General features: G+C 40.8%; 2 protein-coding genes across 7 annotated transcripts in view; one reads left to right on the top strand and one right to left on the bottom strand.

The window, feature by feature from the left end:
* sipa1l2a (signal-induced proliferation-associated 1like 2, genome duplicate a) overlaps nt 1-14,537 on the bottom strand; it is a 96,364-nt gene extending 81,827 nt beyond the window's left edge. For 5 of the 6 annotated variants that reach the window (XM_086092718.1, XM_086092717.1, XM_086092721.1 and 2 more), the window contains exon 1: nt 14,348-14,537. The gene's annotated coding sequence lies outside the window, so the exon portion shown is untranslated. The remainder of the gene's footprint in view (nt 1-14,347) is intronic. The other variant, XM_086092719.1, reaches the window with a different exon arrangement.
* Nucleotides 14,538-15,986: 1,449 nt separating this feature from the next.
* On the top strand, nt 15,987-18,208 carry map10 (microtubule associated protein 10). The gene is made up of 2 exons (XM_086093320.1): nt 15,987-16,132; nt 16,461-18,208. The coding sequence occupies exon 2, from the start codon at nt 16,486-16,488 to the stop codon at nt 18,109-18,111; it is 1,626 nt and encodes a 541-aa protein (XP_085949446.1). The 5' UTR covers nt 15,987-16,132; nt 16,461-16,485; the 3' UTR covers nt 18,112-18,208.
* The last annotated feature ends 232 nt before the right edge of the window (nt 18,209-18,440 follow it).

The following is an 18,440-nucleotide window of genomic DNA, read 5'->3' as shown; positions in this document are numbered from 1 at the left end:
CAAAGACACCTGTATCCGCTAAGACTTGGTATGAGTGATGATAGGCAGGAATGTGATGTATTTGCCGTCCAGTATTTTTAGTCCTGCTGATAACAGCATGCTGTGGAAGGACAAGGTTCTCCTTAGTTATGTAGAATGGAAGTGGAAGTAAAAGGAAATGGCATTTTCTTCCAGCTGAGAGGCTGAACAGCAAGCAAGCAACAGGCAGGACCACTGCCACTCTTATCCACCCCCCCCCCCCCCCCCCCCTCACCCACCTCTCAATGTGTTCTGTAAATTTAGTTTGGATTCATCATGGAGAGGGGGGCTAAGCTACCACCATTTTCCAACACTCTTCCACAGAACAAGAGAGCACGAACGACAAGGGGGCTGCGGGCATGAGGTGAGGCGGCGGAGGGTAAACAGTGGCTCGCATCCCTCGATCTTGTTGCTAGGCGACTTTTTCGCCATGAGTGACAGCAGTCGTCCTTTATGAACAAAGACAGAAGTAAAAGGAGGGAAAGGAGAGAGTGGTGCAGCGATGAACAGTTACCCAGTGAATGACTGAATTGTGCTAATATAGGAGATATTGTTGAAAAATAGCTATTACACATAAGTGTACTTATTATAGTTCACAGGTTTTGACAAAGCTATTTATAATAAATTGTGCAAGTGCATAAAAATGACATACTTAACGGAGAAATTTATTATTTTTTTACAATTGTAGGGGTTGAAATTTACACCCACATTATGATCAGTGTGGCTTCATAGTGATGGCTTCATTGGACTTTTGGCAAAGAAGAGCGAGCGGGATGTCAGATTAGGGGTGTTACTCTGCAGATGTGTGCGGAGGTAGGAAGGAAGTAAAGGGGAAATGACAGTGGAAGCCATATTGTAAACAGCAGAATAGCAGTACCGGCAAGGTGCCCAATGTTGTTAAATGACATAACAGACGATGCCAGATGTTTGCAGTTTAACCATCTAAAGAAGTGTGCCTCATGATGGCAACATTAAATGAACATTAATAGCAGACATACTGTATATATGCTGTGCTCCAATGTAGACACAGCAAATGTTTGTTGACGGTCAGCTAATAAGCTTTAAATCAATTGTTCAACACCTCTGACTGACCATGCTTTAAAATAGAGAGTTAACAATAGAGTGAATGAAGTAGTGATGGTTTTTAAATGGGCTGGTCGGTAACACATGGAATCAATTTACTTTTACGTTTTTAATCCATCTCAGGGGGCAGCCATTTTGCCACTTGCTGTCGACCGAAGATGACATTAATGTTGCTCAGGTCTCAGGTAACAACCAATCACAGAGCAGCTTCAGAAAACAGGTGAGCTCGGATTGGTTTTTGCCTGAGCCCTCAGCAACATTGATGTCATCTTCAGTCGACACACTCTAAAAACTGTTTGGTCAAAAATAACCTTATTATGGATCAGAAATGGACCGATACACTTTATGGGTCAATTTGACCCAACTTTCTGAGTTGTTTTATAAAGCATGACCCAATTTTTTGAGCCAACTAAAGGATCTGACCAATATTTATGAGTTGTTTTACACTAAATTACCCATTTCTTGACTCAAAGTTGGGTCTAATTGACCCAAATAGAGGATCGGTCTATTTTTGACCCATAGTTGGGTTATTTTTGACCTAACTGTTAATAAAGTGCAGCAAGTGGCAAAATGGCCGCCTGGATAAAAATGGCTGGATGTTGCTGCTTAAGTCATATTCCAAAAATGTAATATTAATCTGAATGTCATGTTTAGACTAACGAAGTCACATATAAGATATTAGTGTAAGAAATGTTTATGGTTGACTTCCACTTTAAGTTTAAAAAAGCACCCTGAATAAAAATGGTTTTAAAATTAATTAAGGAAATAAATGACTACAAAGTACTTTTCAGAACTCATCCAAAAACTAAATTTCCAAGTTAAAGTGCCAGCATAAACGCCCCAGTTGGTCGAGTCTTCAGCCATGGTGGAATCATTTTGAGGCCACACCGTGCAGACAAGACCCTTAATCTGCTTGGTTTTGTTCCACTTGGCCCCAATGTAAGCAGACTATACTGTACTATCAAAAAGTAAAATGGTAAAATGGACTACTTTTTATATAGCGCTTATAACTACACCATACGGTACAATGTCTCACATTCACACACCAGTGGTCAGCTGCTGGCATGCAGGGCGCTGCCAAGTCCACTGTGAGCAAATTGGGGTTTAGTGTCTTGCTCAAGGACACTTCGACTTGGTCACCAGAGGTGAGGATCGAACCCACAACTTCACGGATGGGAGACAACCACTCTACCACTAAGCCATGCCGCCCCCAAAAGTGAAAATACATTTCTTAATCACACCTGCACCAAAATGGATCCAATTCATCAATGGACCTACAGCTAACCAATAACCGCTTGCGTCATGCCATTGCTGCTTGGCAGAGCCACCTGTAGCAGACCAGACAGACAACAATGTACATTACAAATCAATATGTGAAATGGTCCAGCTCTGAAAACAACAGACCCATTTGCATTGATGCTGGATGAAAACAACGATAGCCCGGCTGCATCAGACTTAAAGATACATTAACAGTGCACTTAGTGCTTGGAGAAGTACACAACAGTGTATCATCAGGAGCATTGAGCACATGTACTGGCCAGAGATTGCTAATAAGTGACTGAAGGGGTAGATGGAGATGGGAAAGCGAGTTATTTCCATTGCCTCTGCCCGTTTATGGAAACATTATGGGAGCAGGCTCTGTTCTCATGGAGGAGAAAGACGATTTGGAAAGGGAGTAAGAGGCAGAAGTAGTGAAGGAGAGTGTGGGTAAAAAAGGAAGGGGGGCTTAGGAAATACTTCTTTTAGCAGTTTTCTCTTGAAAAGACCATGCTCTGTGTGTGTCCTGCATTGTTTAGCTCTCCCTCTGGCCAAGGCCACAAAATACCCCATTTATCCACCCTGAGCATCCAACCTTAATGAAAAAATGGGGAAAAAAACAGTCGTGAAAGGCGAGCAACCATCACATGTGCCAAGGTGACATGGCGTTTGCCTTGTTAACACTTAAGTATAGCGTCCACAGTTCACACAACACCGTCCTCGTCGCTGTGAGGGATTACTTTGCGGACACACCGGCAAAAAGAAGTAGTGCATCTGTTCCATATATTTGCATTTCTTTGGTTGAGATCACAATGCACCACTTGACTCGATGGAAAGCGAACATTCTCACTCAGGCGTGAGAAACCCACCCCATCAATGAGGCCTTTGGTTTCTTTAGCCGTTGTAATAGCACATCGCAAGGAGCAGCTTGCACAGAACGCAATCTGTCAGCCTTGAGACAGACTGGCCCAGTTTGCCACGATTGGCTCTCATCAATTCCTATTTACTCTGTGTTCTTAGAAGCAAAAAGGGGACCAAGTGCCATTTTAGGACATCGCAATGTGTGCTATTCAGCAATCTGCAGCTCTAATTGCAGAGTGTGAGGAATTCTCTACATCTCTAGCAATGAGGCCCAACAGCTGCAGCTGGCCTGGCATGCGGTGGGTGTGTTAAAGTGAGGTTTGGCTTTTAAAAGGGTGTCAAAGACTAATCCCCCACTGAGAGCCACCCACACCTAACGCATAAGTACACGCAAAAGCTTGCAGGAAAACACACCAACAAGTTCTTAGTAATCACAATTGTGCGAATGACCAAGAACAATAACAAGCTATAACTAACTGATTCATTTTTTTAAACCGAGTGGCACATTCCCTTCACTTTGGCAGTTTTGGAACAAACAAGTCCAATAATTACAGCTACCTTTGTGTAGATTGTATATTGAGGGCAGTTATCTACTGACAAATAGACAGCGAGACAAGCCACAACCCATATTGATCATAAAAAGTGCATCGGAGAGGAAGTCATGTGAATCTTCTTGTTCTTTTCCCCCTGTTCAACACAATGCACGTCCCCATCCTCTTCTTCCTGAAAGCTAAATAGGTAAAGTGTCGAGAGAGATAAGTGCAAATGAATTCATTCCATCCACAAGGAGCCAAGTGCATTGATGCGACCTGACGTGAGGCCCCCCCAAGTGATTGAGTGACCTCTAACCTTGAGAACTGTTTGAGGCCACCGATCTGATGAGGTGGACATGTGAGGCGGGGAGGAAAGCCACATAAATTGAGAATAGATCAAAGGGAGAGGACGGGGAATCAACAATAACCCGTTAGAACTGTTTTAAAAGCCTATCCAAACATCTCTTTTCACAAAACATCTCCCGACAGTACAGTTTGTCAACAAGAGAACTCACTAGTGGAAAACTCATGCACTTAGGGATCATTGGATCGTTGAATGGACATGACCTCACATAAGAAGTAGATGAAAAAGCCCCCTAATCATTGATCTTGTTCTATTGTGTGTGTGTGTTTTTTTTTTTTTACAAAAGCATTCCTCAGAAGCACAGATCTCCTTATTACTCCCATTTTCTTTAGAGAGAAATGTAGCAAGTACATTGGATACAGTTGAGCTGTCTCTCAAGGTTACCATCAAAATGATTCATTGGGGCACAGATATAAACTTGTAGGCCTATGTTTGGTGAACTTGTCAAGAGCTATATTTGTTAACAACTTTTTTGAAATGTGTAATATTTGCCATCAAATTCAAACCAACCATACATTTTTTCCAATTCCACGCAACTATCTTATATACGATACATATACAGTACAACAATGTGACAAGTACCACAAATGAAACCTAAACCACTGCAACCATCAGTAAAGAAATTCTTGAGGCAAATCTCAGCAGGATCTCATCCTCTGAATCTTTGAAATAGTTGTAAAATAATTGTTCGTGAGTTTTTTGTTGTTTTTTTTTATTTTCTTTTTCTTTTTACATGGCCAAGGGCATGTTTTTGATTTTACATCAACAACAAAACACACAGGCAACAAACACACAACAGTGCTGCCATTCATGCAGTCAACAAAGGCTCCGCTCCTCCAGGGCTCTGTTTTAAGGCTTGTCTGGGAGAAGCTCACAGAGTCTGAAATCTGAGTGCGTTTCCATATAAATTAAACATGATGACAGGAAATAATTAACAAAGGCTTCTTTACACCCTCTACTCATACAAAGTCAAATGTCACCGGCACCTTGGAGAAATTGACCATCCACATCGTGTGTGAGCTGCTGATAATCACATTGTTTACATGCACCTGACTAACCTCACTACAACAACCTGGTTTATTTAAATGAGAAGTTATTTTGAAAGTGAAATCTACTGCACATTTTAGACTTTGCACTTATATTTGTGGTATCTGTGACTGATAATGTCAGCCCATAAATTTTGTTTTTGCATGCTCTGCCTAAATGCATATCCTGAGACTTGTAACCTTGTGCGGTTATACAGCTGCTCCTGTGGTCCTATTCAAAGCACCTGGCTGATCATGCTGCATTGTGAACTGTATGTGGCCCTTCAGTATTGTTTACATTGCGGAGAGGTTCCACAGGCAACCAGTAACAGAGTCTGGGCAAGGAACACACAGAAGCTATGGTATTATAATGAGCAGGAAGAACAAATAAATACGGTGCCCAATGCCCATAGTAGCTCTTTAATCAACTAAATCCCATCCATAGTGTCGGTGACAGTTCCCCGGAATACACTGCTCCTCTTTAAGCCAATTACAACATTTTAAAAGTAACATTTGGCGTCAGATGTGTTGCTCCCTGGCTCTGGATCTAACCAGGATCCCACCCACTGTGGCTAACATCCAAATGTCCACAGCAGTTTTCAATACACTTGAGTAGAGGGGAGGGAAAGAGCAGTTGGTCTTCTTGACGACAGAAACAGGGGGTGGGGGAAATAAGGCCACTGTCACTCTAGATCATTATCTTCCATCCTCAGTCGTAAAGTGACCGCTAGTCAAACTTGTGTGACAAAGAAGGATAAAAAAGAAACAAGTGGCATGGAATAAATATACAGTTCTGCTCAAGCATTGAATTAGCAACACTTCGCTAAGTTAATGCTACATAAACATAGACTGCTGTAACTTGACTGCTACCAGCGCCAGCTCTTCTCCACTTTAGCCTTCCCTTCCACTTTGTGTTAATAAACAAGTCTCCAATGCACATATAAAAGCGGTCATCTAAAGCAATTTTTGTTTCAGTGCTAAGATTTTAATAGGGTTGGGGATTCTCAACATATGTAGACGAGCTTGTTTACCTGCCAGATGAGTTCCAGGGTTTTTAACTTTGTGGATCTGGATTCCCCAACCTAATGTGCTAGTTTAATAGTGCGCAAAATATTAAAGTTCAATCAGAAAAGTGAAACACAGCACAAGTAAATAAAAATACTAATTTAAAAAAAAAAGGCTTCTGACAACAAAATGAGAGACATGAAAGAATGTTGTAACTTGAATTCAGATTCCACCATGCTTTTAAAGTATAGACTAACAACATCCATGACTATTACATCAGTGTCACAATCATGACCATATAGTTGTTCTAGGTCCCCAAGAAAAACATGTCATTTATTAAACTAAATCCATTACCGTCTGATTTATGGCTATGTGAAAACAAACAGGAATAACATCCTCCTACCAATGTATTTCGTCAGTGCTTTTACAAACAACAGTCTACAGACCATAAGCAGACGATAATATGTCACACGGCAGGCAGCCGGCAACATAGAAGGACACAAGGGGGAAAAAAGGACACTTTCTCACGATTGATAAAGGGGCTGTTTAGGGAGAAAGTTCCTTCCTGAAAAGAAAGGGGGGGGGGGGGGGGGGCAGAAAACTTCCACATTCCCAACAGTGCTGCACACAAAGCAGAGCAGCACAACACAAAGCTACTTAACAAATCGCAGCAGTATTATTCAACCCCATTTACAGAAGTATATTTAATAATGTGTCACTTAAGGTCAGGAATTGAATTTCCATATAAAATACACTTTACTTATTCTATTCACATTGACAATCGCACATTGGTTACACTCACTGGGGACATTAAGTGAAGGTATCTATGCCAGCAATATAAACATACACGGGCCGGCGCAATGGCAAACCACTTCATGGCTTTGCTCAGTTGCTCAATTACAATCAGCCTCTATCAAAACAAACTTTTTTTTTTAAACACTTGACCATGGCTCTACTGGCCTTACTACCTCTTCTCCTGATATTAACCGTCTGAAAATAACAGCAATTTACCAGTAAACCATTTACTATTTTCATCCCTACCTGTTAGCACGCTAATGCTTGAAGGGATAAAGGTGTCAATGACAAAAACTAGGTTGAAACATTGGATTGAATGTTCAGAGAAAAAGGAACGTGATCATATGAGTATTATATTTCACTCTATTGTCTTGTGAAAGATAAGACAGAGAGCCAATAGATCTCCGGCGACGTACAACCAATCTTGTCAGCTTCATCGCACGGCCTTTTTCGCAACAGTGCGAAGGAGGTATGCACACCACACCAAATCCCCTCTTATCTGACATTGGGGGCCGGCTGCCACCACAAAGGTCCCCATTTTTTCAGCATGTTGAAATGCACGGACTCAAGTTAACCCAAAGATTCATGTCTGGTCCTTGGACTGCCAGCGCTTATTCGCGCCATTGTTGTTGCAGAATAGTCAAAGCATGTTGGGAGGGTCAGCAACTTCCAGCAACCTTTCCCTCTTCCAACATTCCTGATACGGACATTAATGAGCCCCAAAGGGAGGTGGAGGTAATTAATCTTGGCAGAACACATTTTATTACATGTTTGCAAATCTATAATGCATAAGTGTGGCAGCTTTTGAAATGAATGCTCAAAAACTCTGACTAGGAGCATTTTGGCCACTGAACCAGTGGATGGAATTTGGTGCTTTTGTTGGTTTTGCAAGACTGCAGAATTAGTAGCCGTTACGGGTTAGTACAGCGTACAGCAGCAAAGAGGCCCTCTGATGGCCTCATTTTCACCTTTTGTTTACCATAAGTAGTAAAGCACGTGACAGCATTACATCATGGTGCCAATCTGTTGCATGATTGCGTTTGGACTTAAATATGATGTGGGGATTTTAAAAAGATCATGCCGAAAAGATTCAAACTGATTAATGTGGCAAGATGGCACAAAGTAAGAACGCATAAAGTTGCAACTCAATATGCTGGTGCTTACTGTATATCCTCAAATAGTGGCCTGTGCTCAAGTAGACTATGTGTTAATCGCCGGGTGTGTTGCCAACTTGAACAAATAAACGCCTCCCCTCAAGGCATCATTTTTCTTCGCAGCAAATAAAAAACACTTCAGGCCACCAGACACCTGAATTTACATTTACAACGGCCAAGATGTAACTTTGTCAAGGGTGCTCACGCTTGTCTGCTGTTGTTGCGCTGTATCGGCAGGTGCATCTTTAATATGAGATGTGTGGAAACTTAAGCATGGGCCAATTAGTTCCGCCCACAACTGCGCTTCAATATTAATGGGAAGCGTGAATAAAATGACACAGAAATAGAAACTGTTAATGTGAGGCACTTATACATTCCATTCCCATTTGAACACGCAAGAATCAATTCTCTGCTGTCCAATCAATGGAGGGCAGCATGTTTAGTTCCATTAAAACTAAATAATAAATAAATTAAGATTCTGGGGTTGGTGAAAGACTCTGTCTGGTTGGTAACCCAGTGGGTAGTAGGTAATGTGTAGTTGGTGTTGGATTTCACTTTCCTTTCTTTTCTTTGATCCTTCCTCGGGTCTCCTGACATCCTCACTACTCTAGCTGGATTCTAAAGTATTTGGTTTAAGTGAACGGTGTGGGATTTTTAATAGGTTTTAGGTGAACTAATGAGTACACACTCACACACACGCACACATGCACACACGCACATGCACATACTCACCCACATACAAAATACAAATACAAAAAATTAAAAAGAGAGCAATGATGATGACATGTCAAATTGGTAAAATTACCGAATGAACAACACTGAGCTCTCTTAAAAAAAATAAAAATAATAATAATAATAATAATAATATAAAATAAAAACTAAATAATAAAAGCCTGCTCTCAGAAAGACACCTTATTTCAAATAGCCACCTCGTCCTCTCCGCAGTTGAATATTGTCACTGTGTGAAGAAATAGTTTTCATTGTCAGCATTCAACTTAAAACATGAATATAGAGCCAGAAACCACATTTTCTCTCCCCTCTGCAGTCATGCTTTGCATGAGCAGGCAGGGATGGCAGCATGCTCAAACCTTTAACCTCCCCCTTTGACACCAGATCCCAACTTCTCCTTCGTCTCCTGAATCTCTGCAGTGCATCGCCAGAGGTTGACAGGGTCCTAAGCAGGGATGGCATGATAACCACTTGACATTTGTCGTTACACCATCTGCTACATCAAGCAAAACTTCCCCTCTGGCCATTGCGCGGCTTGTGCCTGGCGCAGGAAGAAGTTTCTGGATCAGTCGCACAATTTCAACTAGAAGCTACAGATATACAATTAAAAGGCAGCTTAAGACATACGAGCCCAGGTAGCCAGGAACATCAATTCTCTTCAAATGATCCAATTCACCTTTACAATAAAAAAAATAAAAAAAACTTTTGTACGTTTTTGATGACTGTCTTATATCAGGGGTGTCCAAACTTTTTCCTCCGAGCGCTGCATAGAGAAAAATAGAAGGATGTAAGGAATTATTATTTTCCTTTAATTAATTTAATTGTTTATAAATTGTAGTTCTAAAAAAAAAACCTACAGCTTTCTGTTAAGAGGTAATAAGCAAAATTTGGGGAGCCCTGTGACCCGCTCGAAAGGATCCTCCCCTGGATTATGCTGATCTCCACAATGTTAAGAGAAATCTGTAGTAAGTTTAAATTTTTTAGGATCAACAAGTGGACCTTGGCAAGGAGCTGATTAGCTTTATCCACCATGATGAAGAGAAATGTTGTTACCATTTAGTTGTCAGTTTGTTGTTAGTTTGTGTTTTTTGCATATCGTGGGCATAGCAACCACTCAATTTTTTCAACACTCACACTTTTCACGCACCCCTTTAAAAAAAGAAAAGAAGACATAAATAATGATGCGGGCTGTGCGAAATGCTATTTATAGTGTATAATGTGGACCACTAAAAAAAAAAGGAAGGTGACCCGCAAATGGCCCCCGGGCCATTGTTTGGACACCACTGCCTTAGATTGATCCCAACTGTCGTACTCTTAATTTCATCCACCCTTGAGTCGTGTTTTTGTTTTTTGTTTTTGTCTTGCGCAAGGACAACAGGAGTCAGGATGTTATTTTTTTTCTGCAGAAGGACAAGAAGAATGATCCCCTGGTTCCAAAAAGCACAAGTCCCTCCAGATGACATTCTGCCACCTCTAAGTATCTCTCTCCTAAATATACTCTTTGAGGCTTAACCATATCAGCAAAGCCAGATTAACAACTTCTTACTGTACATAAATAAACCAGCAAGCATCATACGATGACACATACTGTATGTCCTCAAGCAATGCACACTGTAACAGGCCATCAAATGTATGCATGTCACCAAGTGGTCAAATGGGGACATAATGCACTCGCTGTAGACTACATGTTTAATACATTACACTGATTCAGTTACAATATCTGACACAAATGAGTCTGTCTTGTGATATCATGGTGTTTTCACTTTCAGCCTTTTTCTCAAAGCACAACCATTTGCTTCATATTAATAATCAAAGTGACCATGAGTATGTCTGCCCAAATTTCTGTTTGTGTGAAGTTCTCTGGGTATTGAAATGCTCATAGGTGTACTGTGAATGCGAGTAACGGTTGTTGTACCCTGCAGTTGACTAGCGGCCAGTCCAGGGTGTAGCCTACGCCGTTTCTCTGGGATATGCTCCAGGTCACCCGTGACCCTAACGAGGACAAGCAGTAGTTGAATATTGGTGAATGGATAAATGATGATCAGTATTAAAGGGGAAGTCAACCTTAAACATTTCTTGGCAATAATGCAATATGTGACCTCACTAATCTAAACATGACATTCTGATTAAATTATTTTATACTGTCTTTGTTTGTGTGTGCCTTTATTGGGAACGTTGTTCACGTTGTACCCGATTTGGCCACTTTGGGGCAGTGTGGTTCCACGCGGTCTGATACACTGTTAAGTAGGGGTGTTAGAAAAAATCGAATCGATTCGATATGCGGCCGAATCAATTTTTAAACATCACATTTTTATGGGAATATTCAACAAAACGTCTTACTTAGGGTTAGGATTTACACATTAGGCATGGAAGAATGTTACATTAATGGAACATTAAGCCTTAATATTTTGTTTCAGTGCTGTTCAAACATGAAACAGACTGCAACCTGTTTGTTAAATGCAGTGGCTCAGTTATACGCCTGAATTTTCAGATGAATAAATACATTTTCATAGAAATCTTAAAGTGTACATGAACAAGTTTACTGTTTAGTATTTTCAAAATTTGAGTTAAAAAAATCGCAATAATCAATTTATAGATTCGTATCAGGATTAATTGGTATTTAATCGAATCGTGACCTATGAATCGTGATACGAATCGAATCGCCGGGTACTAGGGCAATTCACACCCCTACTGTTAAGTTGTAGCGACATTAGAGAGTAGAAGGAAAAAGTCCCGATCAAGTTATTCCAATAAAAGTTATTTTTTTGCAGCACGGAGCCGTTCTTTTGAGTGATAAAAGTGCCGCGAGTAGCGCACTAATTAGCATTAGCGAGTTAGACTGGAGTAGATCATTACGATTCCCTGAACATCTATAAATTGAAGCAAAAATCATTGTCAATCAAATCATTTTGAATCAAAAATCGTTCTTAATCAAAAATCGATTCTGAATCGAACCACACACCCAAAAATCGGAATTGAATCGACTCGTGAGACATTCAAAGATTTGACCCCTATAATCGACCAATCTCAGCTCACCTGCTTTCTGAAGTTAAGCTGTGATTGGTTGTTACCTGAGACCTGAGCAACTGTGATGTCATTTTAATTTGACAGCAAGTGGAAAAATGGACACCTTCGAATATTAATAGAAACTGCTGAATTTTGCTGCTTAACTCATATTCCACTAATACAATATTAACCAGGCTTCCCCTTTAAAATTATGATTCCTAAAGAGGACCAACATCTTTTTTTGTAGTTTTTGGTAGAGTAAAGCACCCACATTGCTCCACACATTGACTCCAGGTGGAACACATGGCCAAATCATAACACACAACACAACCCAATGACAGCATCTGCTTTCCCTGACAGTAATAACTGGGCTTTAAATCTTCCATAAATCCAGACTGCAATCAAAACAAAAGCTGACAAAAAGACGCGGAGAACGCGTCTGGCTTTCACTACAGGAGCAGGCAGCATGTGATCCGCGGCTGCTGGTTGGTTGGTTTTAAATCAACAAGATTTGGTTGGGGAGGCCCTATTGTGACTCTCTGCCAGCCAACCGGTCTGTTGGCCATGACCCGACTAAGTTTCCTGATCCTCATCACATGCACAGGGTGCAGGAGAATGGGGGGGGGGGGGGTATACCACCTCATCGATGAGTCAGCACATGAGTAGGAAATAACCTAACAAAAGGGGTACAGGCCCGAGTGTAGGTGCCAGGTGCTGCAGAAAGCAGACATACCTGTCAGGTGATTTCCCATAACCCTCCCTAAACAGCTCCGCGTTATCGTAACATCTTAATAACGAAATAGTGTGTCTCAAACACACACACAAGCAGTGTAACACGAGAGGGGCGTTTCCAACGCCTAAGGCCACAAGCCATCATCAACAACCCTGCAATGATAACTTGAAATGCCCCGGAGGCATGTCACAGGAAGCAGTCTCTCTACCGAACCTGACAGGTGTCTTATTGTTCAGATGAGCACACAATGTGCACGTAACTTTATTTTTGAAAGGCATATCTATCTGCTTCAATTACCCATTCTCTGTTTATTCATGCAGAAGGTTTTAGTTAGAAATAGATGAGAACACAATTCCACTTCAAGGGCCCTTTCTTCGCGCTATTGGAACACAACTTCCCCATGCTGACTCTACAAAGGCATCTCAATGGAAGTGTGTGTATGCTTGTGGCAGTCATTTACTCACTGTTGTCCTATTTTCATTTAAGGTATGCTTTTAAGTTGAACCCTCAGAAGTGTACAAAACACAGACATTCCAAGACAAAGTTTCAAGTACAATTGAACATGAGCATACACATGAACTCCAAATCTATTAGGAAGATAAATTGACAAGGATTATGGAACTGGGAAGAGTGAAGATTGAGAATAAGCATAAAATGTACAGTTTTAATGTTAAATATATTTAAGAGGAAAAATACAGTAGTCTGTGTATTGGAGAATTGAGATGTCTAAGTTCAGCAACCAAAAATAATACTTATCAGACATCAAACTATGAAGATAATTGTGCTTTAATGAAGATACTAAATTTGGACCAGGAAAATAATATGCTTATTTGATTGAAAAGCTGAGAGGGGGACTGTGAAACCACAGGGAGATAAATCAGAGCACATTAAATTATGCAATGATAATTTGCATTTGAACTCCGGTGTATCGTTTGAAGCTCTTTATTAGGAATTTAGATCTTGTGGTGCTTTCATTTCCTAGAGGAAGACAGCAGTGGGTATGGCTGATTGAAGATAAACATGACTTGACTTGTTCAGTCTCTCAAGGGACATAGGCCACAGAAGCAGTCAGCAATGAGACATGCATATTGTGTACGGACGGGCAACTGACAGATTATATTCATGCACGACTCAACTTGATGATGGGGAAAATTGTTCCTTGACAGATAAAACTACATACTATAGTCAAAAGTATAGAAAAGGAAACACGGCCTAACCCAAATGAACTTTTACTGGATAAATAAAAAGGCATATTTAACAGTCAATAGTCTTCAAATAGAGGGAATTTAAAGGCTGAAATAACAAGCGGACAACGAAATCTTTGTCGCCCTCTAACGCTCAAAGCGAGAACTGACTCCACGAAACAAACCCATTCACAAATATTTCAAGACAAATCTAGTTCATTGTTTCCCCCCCCCCCCTCCAAAATAGTAAACACACATTCTTCACCACCACCGCCCACAAATAGACTAAGATATGATTCGAGTTTAACAATTTGGCAGAACTATGTAAATAGACATTGAGGAAATAAGTTAAGAAAAAAACAAAACACAATATAATGGGCAGAAATTTCTGTATGGTTTGTTTTTAAACTGAAACCCCTAAAAGTCACTTAAGCTTCAATTCTTGCTCTAATATTTTGAGTTTCTATTCCGTTTCGCTCTCGCAAGTACTCCACACTTTTACGCTGCAACACCACTTTGTCCGCGTGGTTCATATATGAACCATATATGCTCAGAATGTTATCCATTTAAGAGAAAAAACAAACTCCTTGTATGTCTTACCTTACATCGAGAGCGTCGCCAGATCACCAACAAAGTATCCTTATCGGCCGAGCGCCAGTTGCGACAGTCGGGCTCGTACCTTTCTCTTTCAGCCTGAGCCTCCAGACTGAAGCGAGCTCAGACATCCAGCAGCACCTCGCTTGGCGATGACAGCACGCCGGGAGAAAGTCCCCGCCCACCGGCACTCCTGCTGCCCTGTCGGTTGGTGAGATGGTTTATTTACACGGTCCTCATATGCCTTGCGTGCGTGCTTGCGCGCGTGCTCTTTGTGTGTTTGTTTTTAAGCGAGACTAATGTGTACTACCTGAAATATTAATCACAAGTCTGTAGTGTTAACTCGTAAACGGACCTTCACCAACCTTACCAATCACCATTAGCCCATTTTAATCGGTCCCAAACTCTGTGGGTCCCCTCACCGACACCGATTGCCACCAAAAAAGTATTCCAAAATGGGAATAAATCATCATCCAGATACCGATATGCTATTATTATCATCGTTGTTTAACTTTAGATAGAATACATTTTATTTTTTATTTTACATTATTTCTACTTCGTCCTGCGAAAATAATAATTTCCACGTCGAAGTTGTAACTACTGTACTGAAAAAATGAACTTAACTATATGCGTCCCCACAAAAACATCGTCGTAAAAATCTTGCGATATACGTTGCTATGGCGATGACAAATGCAGGAAAGTGACCGTTCTCAGGTCAACTGGTAGTGATTGTAATGGTAAAATATATTCATTGTGCCAAGTGGAAGAACTGTCCTTCCCATGATTTATTAAAGATGTTGAGTTTTGATTTCGCTTCTTCCCTTTGCACCTTTGTATATGACTGTAAAATACCAGTTTTTTACGTATCAATCCCCTTTTTGTTTATTTTATATTTTGTTTATTTTATATTTTAGTGCACATGGATGTATATTGTTACCAAATTATCCACCACGACTGTTTGTTCATCTTAATGTTCAATAAAGTATTTTTTCAAGTTGCTATTTTACTCATGATGATCTTTAATAATTCATTCTCATCTCAAGTCACACATAAATTAATACATTAAAAAATAAAATTGGACAAAACACACCACATGCAATAATCAAAGGCGCTTTCAAATTAACTAAATACAATTTAAAAGTACTAGATTTAGAAGCCATTTTGATCATTTAAAAATAGTGTCAATAGCTACAGTATGATATTAGATAATGCGGATTTATTACAACTAGTAGACCACGTAATTCATTTTCATTATTTCATTTTAGTTTCATATACTTTTTACACGTTGTTTTTCTGTACACAAAGTAAAATATCTAACCCAATTAAGTTATTCTTTAAGGCGGCAGAATTTTCTTTTGTACAACTCACACTGAGTTACGCTCCTGAGAATGTTTGTACAGTAGTTACTACTTCTGAACCGGATATCCGGTTTGGTGAGGTGTCACAATATTTTCTTTCCGACAGGGGATTCAAAACTCCGATTGCTTGAACACTAGCAGCTAGCTGGAATTTTCGATGTTTTTGTTGTTGTGTATTGTACCCACGTCGCTACTATAATGTCAGAACAACCGGGTAGTAACCCGAAACAAGCGACTCTGTTTTCATTTGAGCTTTTAGTGGAATATATTCGTATTGACAGTGAAAAGAAAGTCTCCGACGAGCTCGCTGTTGGAATACGACTGCTGGATTTCCCAACGCTGCTCATTTATCCGCCTGAACTGAGAGGAGATGATACAGTTCAGCACCAACAGCACGACAATAACAAGCGATGGGTGTATTGGTTTAACAGAGGCAAGTCGTGCTTCTTCGAAATGAATCTAGACTCTCTGCATATGCGACTCATCAACACCCCTCTTTATGTTATGATTTTAGATTTGAGCGACGAGATACCCAAATTATTAGGGACGTCTCTCATTTCGTTGGCTGCTATCATGAACAGAATCAGACATGACTCTGTTGAACACGATGTTGCCAGTTGCTCATCATATGGAGAGAGGGGGGTTGTGTGTGTAAACAACCTTGCAGAGGAGCCGGTTGGAGTTATTTCTCTGAGTTATAAACTCCTTACTGTAGGAGTCAGTCTACCACCCCATGTGACAAAAAATATGCCTGTCTACAGGGAACAGTGTGCTCAAGAGGTCGTCATGAAGAAGCAGTCAATTAAAAAAATACTTTCTGGCTGTATGAGAGTTCAGTCGCCCACGCAGGACAATCCTGATGATGTGGATAAACAAGCTGTGTCCACTCAGACTGAAAATGACCAAATAAGCCAAATTCCTCACACAGTCCAAGGACGTAAGACGGGCTTTGATGAGGACCCAACTGTGTTTTGTCCCCCACATCTTTACTATTACAATTCTGGCAAGGAAAAACATGAAACCCAAGGAAACGAGTACAGGTTAGTAAAACCTGACTCAACAATTGTAACACACAAAGAAACGTTCTCCGAAAATGAAAGTGAAAATTCATCAACAGACCAGGCATGGGAAAATGCACCTAAAATATCAGCAAGTGTCACTCCAACTGTCCTTGAGGAAGCTCTGAGACCGCTACCTCTACTTAATGCTCTTTTTGTTGAACTGTCACAGCTAAATGCCCACAACCTGCATCAGCAGCCTATTTTGAATCATCCAAACTTGGCTTGGATTTATAAAACAGCTTCTGCCGAGGCTTTAGATAAACAAGGGAGCACATCAAGGACAAAACCAGAGCAAGAAAGCAAGGTGAGCCACAGTTTTCATCCAAAACATTTGCATTCCCCTTCTCCAAAAAATGTTAAGGCTGAACCTCAAGGACCCATGCAAAACAACCAAAGTGAGCCTATAATTGAGAGTAAAGCATACAGGAAAAAGCTAGTGTATGGAACAACAAAGACTTACAATCTAAGGCGGCAGAAAAACTGCACGGTGGTGAAATATCGGGACTGCATGGCATCACACACGGCCAATGAAACACGGACAAGTACAAGTAAGGGGAAGAAAACAGCTAAGATCAATACTTCAATTCCTGAAGAAAATATGAAGAAGACACAAAACATGGAAGTGGTCTCTGCAGTGCAGGATACAACAAAGCAAAAACATGAAGAGGGATCGAAGTTGGAAATTCCTAAAGAAACTCCATCTGTCTCCCTCCCTTGTGTCAACGATGACGACGATGATGATGATGATGCCAAGAGCAACAACCAAAATGTGAAACTGGACTCTTGTAGTAGACACAGCAGCCGCAGGTCTTCATTTTCAGACTCTGACAAGGAGGATGAATACGCAGATGACTTTAACAGTTTCGAGGCCAGTGATGCAGACACCGCCAGTAGTCCAGAGCCAGCCCACTCTAAGCCTCCAAAGCCTCCTTTTCTCCGTGGATTCCACGCTTCAGATTCGGACTCGGAACCCGTTAAGGAGAGACCCCTCCTCCCTGCACCCATTCGAGGCCACAGCCCCGTACAGCGGGTTTTGAGAGGCACACACCTCATCCGGCCTCGAACACGAGACTCTGCACTCAGCTTCTCTTCTGATGAGGATGGATCAGCCTCCATGCAAATGGTACGCTCCAAGAAACAGGAAGAGGAGGAGGATTCTGGAGCTACGTCTCCAAGGGAACAAAAGAGTGAGAGCAGCAGTCTCGTTTGGCGAGGTTCTTCAGAATCTGTGCTCCCTGATCCACTGGAGGCTAGGGAACTAGAAGACGACCTTGGATCGCTGGACTTCAGACAAGAGTATCATCATATATCTGATCTTGTGGCATTCAAGCTCCCTGGTTACACAATGTGAACGGACTGTACCACATAAATACAGGCCTCATGGGCTTTTTGTATTGCATCGTATTGTTTATGCACAATTTGTAGTTGAAATAAAGACATTTCATGTAAAATAAATGAATTCTGCAACATATTTGTTATTATTGAAATATTTTACATCCATCCTCTTAAAAGTCATTTTTTGCCTAAATCATCTTGTGGTGCAAATAGTTCATTTTTTTGGGTGTTTCCTGAAAAATCTGGAGAGAAAAAATGACCTAGGCGATTATTTTAAGAAGGCGTCGATATACAAATACACTAGCTTCGTTTAGCTTTTATCGGCAACTTTCTTTGTCGCAAATT

This window comes from Leptonotus elevatus, chromosome 13, assembly GCF_054856555.1.
Source record: "Leptonotus elevatus isolate MCC_2025b chromosome 13, RoL_Lele_1.0, whole genome shotgun sequence".
In the NCBI taxonomy this organism is placed as follows: Eukaryota; Metazoa; Chordata; class Actinopteri; order Syngnathiformes; family Syngnathidae; genus Leptonotus; species Leptonotus elevatus.
The sequence above is the reverse complement of the archived record's forward strand: the minus strand, read 5'-3'. Positions and strand labels throughout refer to the sequence as shown.

What these genes read in the sequence shown, in the direction of transcription:
- map10 (XM_086093320.1), top strand. Translation starts at nt 16,486, where the DNA reads ATGAAGAAGCAGTCAATTAAAAAAATACTTTCTGGCTGTATGAGAGTT.